Source organism: Pyxicephalus adspersus, chromosome 4 (assembly GCF_032062135.1).
Source record: "Pyxicephalus adspersus chromosome 4, UCB_Pads_2.0, whole genome shotgun sequence".
Taxonomy (NCBI): Eukaryota; Metazoa; Chordata; class Amphibia; order Anura; family Pyxicephalidae; genus Pyxicephalus; species Pyxicephalus adspersus.
This window is the reverse complement of record NC_092861.1, coordinates 24,370,728-24,382,268: the sequence shown is the minus strand read 5'-3', so window position 1 is coordinate 24,382,268 and position 11,541 is coordinate 24,370,728. Positions and strand designations below refer to the sequence as shown.

The window sequence follows — 11,541 nt, the reverse complement described above, 5'->3', positions numbered from 1 at the left end:
GTGACCATGCTGTCAATGTGGTGGGCCTAATTCAGTGAATTTGTTTATGCATTCTTCTCCTCAGGAGTCAGTGATCTACAAGGCCTCATTATGAAGGCGCTTCTGGGTTCTGTGGCGACTCTGATTAACCTACTGCTCCTGATACTGCTGGGATCTGGCTATTGTCAGCACATGGCGGATGAGTCGTGCTCTGTTCAGATACTTGTGCCGGGTCTGAAAGGTACTTTATATACTTTATTTGCTTTACTTTGTGAGTTTCGGCAAACAATTCCCAAGTTGTTAATTTGGTATAGATCCTTTGTTTTTACTACACTTAAATACATACATCTTGCAGATATAGAAAGGGAAAGAATAGGTGCAGGCAGGTTTTAAAGTTGGAGTTTACATACATTTAAAAAAGTACAAGTAAACACAAAGTACTGTTTATTGCTTTTACAGGTGAAATGGGAGAAAAGGGAGAGAAAGGCGCTCCAGGGAGACCAGGAAGAGTTGGACCACCAGGAGAGAAAGGTAAGTAGCCTATTTTCCCTGCTAGATTTGTAAAATTAAACATAACACATAGATAGAACTTTTTTATCATTTTGGTGCACATTACACTTGGCTGATGAGTACAATTGAATAGACTGATACAATCTGATACAGTCCAGATACCTGTTTATTCCAATTTAAAATCCATACACATGTTTAGGGATCTAACACACACCCTATTTCCCAGGACTGTGACATCACACTAAATGTAAATGTATAGTGTTTTATATCCATATATTCATAAGGTATATCTACATGGTAAATCAGCAAAATAAGAATCTGATACAATGTTATATCAGTGATTACAATAGCAATAAAAAAATAAATGATAACGGTAATGATAATGAACTGTTGGTGGAGCGTATGATGGAGGGCTATAACAATAATTAATAATAAAAGTCAGTAATAATTCTGAAAAATGATATAAATTTTAAAACTGAGAATGGGGAATGAGGTGGAAATGTCTAAGGAGCGTAAGCTTTGGGGTTTGAGTTTTTTACTTGCTGTTCTAGCTCAGTTTTTGCTTATCTGTACCTATCCAGTGAAAAAATATTTTAGGTATTAATTGAACATAGTGGATTAGCCCCTGGTTTATTTTAGCTACATTCACACAGCTGCAGTCACCAAGGATCTGTTCGTAATAAACAAGCGCTTGACTGGCTATAATGGGTGGTCCATGGGCATTGGTCAGCTATGCCCATTCATTTGCTATGACAGTCTTGGTTACTTGCATTGAGAAAGAAGTACCATACAACTAAAACACAAACTCTTTCATAAAATGACAATATCCTTCAGCAATGTCCAACAGTGACCGTGCATAACTAAGCTAGCAGTGGTAAACCTTATAGCAAGCTGGCAACAATGGATGAGAATATATTGGTCACAAAAGTTGGATGAAGAGCTTTTTTTTACCAGGACCTTAGTTCACCTCCAGTCTGGACTTATCTTTAGAGCTAAGGAAGGCCGGCATCTTAATGGAGAGCTTGGTAAGTGCTCACAGACTTTTTTTTTTCTTTAACTCTCAAAATCTTAATGAATATGATGCCATTTGGCTGGGGAGATCAGGCAGCGGCCATAACATAAAACAAGCAGACTAGTGGAGAATTATCAGGGTAGAAAGACAAGTTCTCTTGAACAGACTTCATCTATCTACCGATATTACTCTACTGATACTCTCCCCTCCCAGGTCCTGTGTCTCCCAGTGTCTATCTTCCCCAAAGCTTTCACATGGTCTAATGACCTTCCCCCTCCATCATATGGCAGTATTGGATCTTCTAATTGCCCACATGTGCCTCAAGCTAGGCTTGCACTGGTGTCAAAATTAAATTGCAGGACCTCTTCCCACCATGTGCAGTGCAGCCTGATTCACTGGGCCTGATTTATTAAAGCTCTTCTAGGAGAGCATACCTTTTCATCAGTGAAGCTGGGTGATCCAGAAAACCTCTAATGGATCTGGCTTTTTAGGAAACCCATTCAAGGTTTTCTGGATAACCCAGCTTCACTAAATAAAGTGTATTTTCTCCAGCCTTGAAGAGCTTTAAATAAATTATGCCCAATATGTTTCACATATGTGTGATATGCAATTATGCATTGAGAAATAATCCAACTTCAGTGTGTCTTTTACTTTCATACTTTGTTTTAAACATTGCCCATTGTGAAAGGTATACATGTATACATAAGGTTTAAGGTTTGTTCTTAAGGTACAATATTTTAATAAATGCAATTAGGACAGATATGTCTCAACATATTATTAGGCAGTATGGTGGCAGTTACTGTATAAAATCCTCACTGTGAGTTAATCACAAACAAAGCAAAAATAAAACTTTATGAAGCCTAGACATTCATTAACTTCCGGAGCAAGCTGTGCTTTGATATGCAAAAAGAAACAACTGCAGTGTTTGTCTTGGTCATTAAAGAGTTACAAGAGTGCCCAGGATGGATGCATCCTATCTGTTCGTTATTACAGGTTTTTATTAATGTTTCAGTCTTTTCACCACTAGAGAGAGCTGCAAACTACAAGCAAGATACCGATTAGGAAAGCTTTGGATTACACAGAGCAGCATACAAGGAAAGCTAAAGTTTATTTTAGAAAAAAAAATACTATATTATATATATCCAATCAAAACACTCCAATCCAGTAGCACTGCAATTATATATAACCAAATTGCTACAGAGGGATTTACAAATCGCATTTTTGCTTTATGTTAACAGTCTTATCAATGTGCGTTACTATTTAAAAAACATATTTCTTTTAAAGGTTAGTAATAAAATATGTACATAAAGCAGATATATTTACTCCTATTTCCAGCTCTGCTTCAGGCTTAGTAGTTTTGTACCTTGTTGTTCCTCTCTTTCTTTGGCTGCCCATACACCCTAGGTGGCATATGAATGTGCAGGCTTGACCTGGCCGCCTTCATAGCAAGCCATTGTTAGAGCACTGGACAGCTTTCAATATATCCTGCCAAGCATACAGTCAGAGTCACAGAAAAGTGGAGACGGAATGGAGAGCAGGTTGTAGGAAGTGGTATAGGCATAAGGGGCAATTGTGATTATGATAGCTGTTTTTTAGCCTATCCAATTTTTTTCTGTAGGACATTAATTACAGAAATGATAATTAGGGCAACTTATGTTGAGCTGTAACCTTTTAAGTGCAAGGCTATCAGGGCTGACTGACACCACATATGCTGTATATCTAAGAACTAGTTCTTTGTTGTCTAACTCCATAAGTGCAGAAAAATGCCTGTTGGGTCCACCAGAAATGCACTCAGCTCCTACTTTCCTATTGTATTAGCATCTGGACTGAATCATTTGCTAATAAATAGCAGATGACTTTTAAGAAATCCATTCCAGGTTTTTTGGATCATCTAGGTTCACTGATGAAAGTGTATCCTCTCTAGCCGTGGAGAGCTTTAATAAATCAGACCCATTGCCCCGGATTCATCAATAAAATCCGCGCTCGCTGGAAGCGCGAAAGTACGCGCGGCCATCGATCGCGGATTACCGCGGTCCGGACTCGAGTGTGCGCGTACACTCGCCTCACTAGAATTAAGATGCAGCCATAAAAGCAGCTCCTTATTTGAGCAAGGCAGTGAATAAATAAAAATCCAAAGATAGCAAATGCAACTATGCAGGTGTCAGCTAATCATTAATGGCAATATCTAATAGTTGGGAAATATAACTTTTTTCTCTGATGTCAGTAAAAAGTAATGCCAGTGAGGTGTCTGTATCGATCTGTTCATACTAATTTATAGGCAGTGCAATTATGAACATTTTTGTTCTTTTTTTAAAAGGCTTTTGAGGTTTATCAATGTAGAGAAACCTTTAAGTTAGACAATAGCCATGATGGACTCATGCAATAATTAAGTATCAACACTTGTAAAGATATCTAAAGTCATAGATTTACAAATCTTTGCAGGCACCATATTAAGTATCCCAGAAACAAACAAAGAAAACTGAAAGTTTGTACATAGATCCTGCAAAAGGCATGCATGCTTTTATAGATAACTGCACTCCCACTAAAAAGCATGGCGCCACTGATAGGGCTATGCTTCTTCTTTAGAGGTTTTGTCTGCTGATCTTGCAGCCTGTGCAGCCACATTTATTAGGGTTGAGTAATACCACTAAGGCAGTTTAGTACAAATGCTGTTTCCGAAAACTTGTATTCAAGCCTATCAAATGTACAATGTTCCATTTTTTGTAATTGTATTGTTTGAGCATAACTGATGATCACAAACATGACTTTGCTGTTCATTCCGTTCTGGAACAATAAATTATAGAGTGTGACAGCATAGGTCAGGGAGATGGTGGTGTTCTTATCTATCAAACCTGCGGACCCAGGTGCAAAAACATAAAATATATGTGGAGTTCTTAACACTGACCAAAATTCCTAAATTGGGATTTACAAAACCAAATTATTCACAATTTAACAAGTTGCAATATATTTATTATTGGAAAATGTGAACTTTATGCATACTAAATTATAGTTGAAACATAAAATGTTTGGAAAGTGAGATAAGGAAGAGATAATACTTAGCTGACCCTATATAGAGTAGTGTCATAATGGTGAAGGGATGGATATGTATTCTTCAGATGAACACTTAACCTTCTGATGGCAACATTCACTTCTTGAGGAACCTACTGTTTAATGTAACTTCTAGACCAGGCTTGTCAAAATAATGTTTTTATTCACATGTATTATTGAAGGACTTCTTAATGAGCACCTTCTAAAACGTGATCTGTGTCCATAAATGATCTTAGACATGTATCTTTTCTAGAATAATAGGTGAAAAATATCTGCCCAATCTGCCCAACCCAAATCATACAAGCAGTTGGGCACTGGCTATTACTGTGACCCTGGCCTAATTCTACTTTTGGATCTTCTCCATTGAATAATTCAAGAATTGAGAATTCTATCCATTCTCTATGTAATAAAGAACCCCTCTTTCTGTCTGTTTGTTGTAATAATTAAAGCCTAAGACTGCAATCACTTGCAGGAATTTGATGCCTGTGGTTTTGCTTTGCAGGAATGATCGGTGATAAAGGAATGAAAGGAAACATAGGTCGCCATGGGAAAATCGGTCCTATTGGTTCTAAAGGTATTTAACAATGGAATCCAATTATAAGTATATTCCTGGTGGTATAATAAGCAGCACTATATTACTTATATTACTATTTATTACAGTGTTACTATTTTCTTCTGTGCAACTATCATTTTTACTATTACAGATCTACTGTACCATGTCTGTACTGTGTCTCTATTTGGAAGTGCCAATCATAGTAAAGGAGCAGTGCTTAGTTTCATGTCAGACATGTCCCCCAGATGACTAGTGCTGTTAATGTTGGTGACATTGGGCAAATGGTATCTATATGGAACTGTATTGTATGCTAGTTTTTTTTTTAACAAGTATGCAAATCAAGAAACAAAGTGCCTAAATAGAATAATAAAGCGTTGTCATGAAATTTTCTCTTTAGGTGAAAAGGGAGATATTGGTGACATTGGCCCACCAGGTCCAAATGGAGATCCAGGTACAGTTATACTTTTTAAGTCTTTATATCATTATGGTTTATTTCGATCTACTTTCTGCTTGGGTTTCCTGTGATAATGTAGGAATATTGCGTAGTAAATATCTGCAAACTCTTGAAGTGGAAGTTGTTCTTCCAGATGTATAAGTTATATAATGCTCCATGCTTATGGGGAGGAATTAAACTTGTTGGTGGGTGGTGAGCTTCTGCCTTAATCCATAATGTATGCATATCATACTTGCTGATTTTGGCACAAACTTTCCTGTGTGCAGCTGTCCTGCAGCAATGACAGGGGCACGACCTGTCATCGCTGCTTCAGAGGAAGGCACCATTTTCTCCACCATGGAATGGAGAGGATGGATGGGCATAAAAAAAAGTTACACTGTCTCTAATTGCACTGGGGGGTGGCTACTTTCCCTAAAGTGTAACCAGTCAGAAATATATTGTGCATGAAACCTATAGGGACAAGTAGGAAATAATATTGTTTCCTTTGTCTTAATTTTCAAGGGATACCTTGTGAGTGTGGACAGCTGAGGAAAGCTGTCGGAGAGATGGACATCCAGGTCACACAGCTGACAACAGAGTTGAAGTTTGTAAAAAATGGTATGTATTGACTTACATTTGCAGATTTGTATCAGTGCTGCTTATTCAGACCTAAATACCAGGATTAAAACCAACAATCTACACTACATCGCCAAAAGTATGTGGACTTCTAAATTGCTGACTTCAGGTATTTCTAGTGAAGGTTACTGCTGATGCCACAAACACATTTTAACCAGCTTTGTGGTTCCAGCCTTATAACAATAGCGGAGGATTCCCCTTTTCTGTTTCAGCATGACTATATCTCTATCATGCACACAGCCAGGTCCAAAAACTCATGACAACTTCAGTGTGGGGAAACCTAAGTGGCCTGTATTAAGCCCTGACCTCCACCTCACCAAACACCTTTGGAATAATTTGAAACACTATATATGAGACTTATAATTATAAGTCCTCTTATCCAATATCAGCACTGGACTACACAATGGGCACAAACCCCCACAGGCATGTATTGTAGAGTAGTATTGTAGAAAGCCTTTTCAGAACATAGGAAACATGTTTTAGCTGCAAAATCAGGGAAATCTGTGTGATAATAATAATGTGTTTGAAATGGGATGTCCACCATGATCAGTAGGCTTATAGGGGTGATGACTTTGTGTCAACACATTTTTGGCAATACATTTTAAGTGCAATAACCCAATCTTGCCAAGCTACAATTATAGTACTCAGCCAAAATCATATCACTTTGCTAAAGGTTTTTACATTTAATTCACTAGATAAGAGTGTACTGGTCCATATTTGAACACTGAGTGTTGTAATCAACATAAAGGGCACCAGAAACGAGATGAATACACATTCTGGCATTCCCAGTCAGACTTCTGCAACTGATTCTATTTACCCATAGCTATATAGTGGTTGCTCTTGCATGTATTGGGAGTGATGGTCTTTCTTATTCGAAAGTCAAGCATGCTTTGCAAACTAAGGATCCTGGCTGCACCCTATATTAAATGTTTTTTTTTATTTATTAATAATAATTGAAACACAAATTCTAACCTTCCTAAAATTTGGAAAAAAAGAAAATGGCATGTATGTAGTTTTGTCTCTGCATAATGTATTAATGTGCATTAAGATTGTTATAGAAATATAAGTGCTCACTTTTCAGCACTACCCTCCCCCGCAGTTGTTGCTGGAGTGCGTGAAACGGACACTAAGATCTACCTGTTGGTGAAAGAGGAGAAGAAATACACAGAGGCCCAGGCCTATTGCCAAGGAAGAGGTGGTACACTCAGCATGCCCAAGGATGAGGCAACCAACAGTCTGATGGCCTCATACATTAACCAAGCTGGCCTCAGCAGGATTTTTATTGGCATCAATGACCTGGATAGAGAAGGTCACTTTATGTATTCAGACCGATCACCCATGCAGACCTTCAACAAATGGAGACAAGGGGAGCCGAATAATGCCTATGATGAAGAGGACTGTGCTGAGATGGTCTCTTCAGGAGGGTGGAATGATGTTTCTTGTCTCATAACTATGTATTTTATTTGTGAGTTTGATAAAGAAAATGTATAATTGTAATTCTATCAGTAAATGACATATAAAAGCACATACTTAAGCAATTTGCCACTGGAAGCTATTGTGGTCATGCAGTTTTGCTTTAATACCTTGTGCCTTATGTGCTGTCTCCAGGGACAGTTTTGAAGAAGAAGGATCTGGTCCCCCAAAGTTTGACAGCTTGGTACCAACCTTCTTCAAAACGGGATGCTGTCTTTGTGCCATACACCTAGGCTGGATTTCTGCAGGCAAACTCAAAATTTACTTGTATTCAATTTGTTCAGCAGGGGAGTAGAACAGCTTGTCCATACACACGCTTCATCTTTGGTTGCAATCACTGTGTCCTTTCATTGCCCGTAGTATGAGTTCACAAACACATTCAGGAAAACAAAAAGAGCTTGATAATGCTTCTTGGGCACCACGTAGATAGAGAGGTCTCGGTGACTGCTGGCATAGACTTTTTTTTATAGATAAAAAGGTAACAGCTGTTAAATATTCTCCAATACTCTGAGCACCACAGTTTGCAGGAAATGAATAGGAAGTAGAGGAGACTCACAAACTGTTGTTAGGCCTGAAGGAGTCTGATTTATACAACAGCCTTGCACTAAACCGATCCACTAATCTATGAATACCCAAGGACAACAAGTCCCAACTGGACCCTCTGACATTTTTTTTGTAATAGAAGCTGCATATACAGTACAGTAAATCGGATCTGCTTTTGCTTCTTGCTGCAGTCCTCCCAAGGTGCCATAGACAAACCCACCTTCCAACTGGCCTCCCACCTCCCCATCTTCCTTCCCCTGCACAGTGCACTAATTACAGCATGTTAGGTATCCGACCAAAAGAGAGCTGGGCCACAACTTCATGTTAAAATCTGTTGTTTAACCCTTGCAGCAATAGTTACCAGTTGAAATGAATGTGTGGCCAAAGCTCCTTTTGGTTTTTGGATACAGTAGTCAAGAGTTAAAACCTCCAACAGGTCATTTTGCTTGCTTTTTGCATACAGTGAGGGGAATTCCCCTGTTAGACAATTGACCCCCAAACCAGCCAATCAAATGAATATGCAATGTTTCTATAATATAAATAAAGGCTTAGAAAGTAGTCCTGTTTGTTATGAAGTGTCCAATATATTTTGTTAAACTCTACAAACACACCTTTTAATTTAGGTAATGTAGTGTTTTGCAGATTTCCAATGTCCTGTGCTGTAAAAGCAGGTTACTGAGTAAACCTTTAATACTAACATGTCTCTATTGGTTGATGACAGATCACATATTTTAGATTGTAATCTTGCATACTTAGTTAAAAAAGAAAATGTAAAAACTCCTAATGTATGTGCTTTTATATGATACGCTTTTTATTTTTACGTTTTTTTATTGCCTTATCATCAGTATGCATACTACTTTTGATAAATAGCATATATATATATATATATATATATATATATATATATATATATATATATATATATATTGTAGATGTGTAAATATAGAGGACTACTGTAAATGGTGAATTTGACTATCCAGAAATATTAATTACTGATGTCCTGTGTTTATTGTAGTAAGCATAATATATTATTGTAGTATATAAGTAAATTCAGCATGCAAGATGAAAGTGTGCAGTAAGTAATAACAATTTATCATGTTTAGTTGCTAGAAGTCTAATTAAAGTGCAGCTATCATTTACAGAGGTGAAACCTACACCTAAAAACTACGTAGAATATGTATTTTATAGACTGTTTGTTATACCTGTATAGCCCCTTCTATTCAGTGTTTATGTGAGTTGGAATCATGTATTTAGATAAATATATTTAGTTTATTCTCATTTCAATAAAGCACTGACCTAAGTAAAATTCTAGCAGGCCAGTTTCATGATAGGGCACGTAAATTGTTTTAGAGCACTGGATAATAAAGAAAGGTATATGGGACAAACTACCCGATATGTCTACTTTGAAGCAAAACTCCAGGCAGATATAAACTACATATAACTGCAGCTTTAAATGTATTATTATATGAATAATAATAATACCATACAAACTGTATTGTATTATTTTAAATAGATTTAGTGTTACTCACTTGATTTCCCTTGTACAGCAGACTAAGGCTAGGTACACGTCCAATAGTTCTCGTCCGATAATTGGCTCAGGGCCGATATCAGATCAGAATCTGGCGTGTAGTACAGCGCCCGTCGTCCATCATCCGAACGACTGTCCTGGCGGATCCACGGACGATGAACGATCTTAATGGAAGCGAAGGGGAAGAGCAGCAGCAGCATGCAGCATGCAGTCCTTCTCCCCCTCCCATCTTTATAGAGCAGAACGGTACTGTATGAACAGCACTCATTCATGCATAGTGCAGTCCTTAGTCGCTGAAAAGGATCGTGAAAGATCCTTTCCAATGACAATTATTGCACATGTGTACCCAGCCTTAGACTAGAGATGGGAGCTGCAGGATAGGAAGCAGTAAGTTGTGCATTGCTCATGTTCTATATGGATTTTTCAAATGGAGGAATGAGAGTATTAACAGAGAGATAAGCTCCTCAGTTTACTACTTCTCCTTTCACTGTCAATTTACAGGCTGCAAGTATAGACCTAGGTTGCTGAGGCATGTGTTACAGTCTAAGTAGACAGTCTGAAAATGATGTCTTCTAGTGTTCCAGTAATTTACCAGTTTCTGGAAGTCCTACCACCCCTGGGAAATGTTAACTTCATTTTTATGGGGGTTTGGAAAGATGAGGAAGAAAATGTGTACGTGAACAATGAACTTGCTAGTAGTTATAAGTCTATCATAAAAGTTCTGTAGTGAGCAGTCAATTGCAGGGCTTAAACTTTGTAAAGTGTGAGCACTTCAGAGAAGATCACCAACCCTGTTTAATATCTGACACCATCTGACATGCCGGATTACACAAGGTGGACACTAGATGAGTGACGCACTGGAGGAGCAAAATAAAGGTAAGGACAGTAAAGCAGGTGTGAACTAGTAAGAAACAGAGTGACAGATTTATCATTTGGGTATGAAAATAAATAAAAATCTGCCAGTACTTATAAGTCCATCATGAAAGTTCTTTCATGGGTTACATGATCTTATGCAACTCATGAGATGATAACATTTGTAACACTGTAACACATAGCAGAGGACCATGATGGAAAGTTTACATTGTTACAATACACAGCTCTCAACTTTCCCTCATATAGAAAAATGGGTCTTCTTTCGGAACCAATTATCCTAATTTTGCTTTCCTCCACAGTTGTCTTTCTGTTTGATGTGATGTATAGACCAATAATCAGAAATATATTGATTAATTACCAAAAGTGTTATACACTAACCCCATAATATTGCATTTGTTATTTTTTTAAAAGTCAGAATAAAAGAAAAGTAATGGTGAAAAAAACACTTGTATATTTATCCAACGATTTTTTTGTGAATTATTAGTATATTAGTGGTGTGTAGCCTTTGCCAAGGATACAGCCTTACCGTACTTTGTATTAAATGCTGTGCCTCCTTCTTCTTCTTCTCAGAACGTATGACAATATTTTATTAGTGCAAAACTCATGACTGAAGGTAGTGTGTAGCACTCACCCTTGTTGGGGTGGCCATTTTCATGGTTAGGTTAAAAAAAGACTTAAGGCCATCAAGTTCAACCACTAGGGAAATAAACATATCCCAGATAAAACCCTACAGGCATAGTTGATCCAGAGGAAGGAAAAAAAAACTATTTTAAACTTAATTTGCTCCAACAGGGGAAAACATCCTTCCTGATCCTGTGAAGCAATCCGATGTATCCTGGTTCAGCAATCTCTGATTTCTTAAAAGGGGTTATTGAATTCAAGCACACAATTGGAGAGAGGGTGAGTGAAGCAGAGTGGCATTAGAGTACAGTCCACTTTCAAGAAGTACATCG

General features: G+C 37.7%; 1 protein-coding gene across 3 annotated transcripts in view; it reads left to right on the top strand.

The window, feature by feature from the left end:
* The window catches only part of COLEC11 (collectin subfamily member 11), an 18,823-nt gene extending 7,778 nt beyond the window's left edge, over positions 1-11,045 (top strand). For 2 of the 3 annotated variants that reach the window (XM_072407563.1, XM_072407564.1), the window contains exons 2-7: positions 65-220; positions 439-510; positions 5,052-5,123; positions 5,500-5,553; positions 6,058-6,153; positions 7,253-11,045. In XM_072407563.1, the coding sequence (XP_072263664.1) occupies positions 91-220; positions 439-510; positions 5,052-5,123; positions 5,500-5,553; positions 6,058-6,153; positions 7,253-7,662 (834 nt within the window). In that variant the 5' untranslated portion in view covers positions 65-90 and the 3' untranslated portion in view covers positions 7,663-11,045. The remainder of the gene's footprint in view (positions 1-64; positions 221-438; positions 511-5,051; positions 5,124-5,499; positions 5,554-6,057; positions 6,154-7,252) is intronic. The other variant, XM_072407565.1, reaches the window with a different exon arrangement.
* The last annotated feature ends 496 nt before the right edge of the window (positions 11,046-11,541 follow it).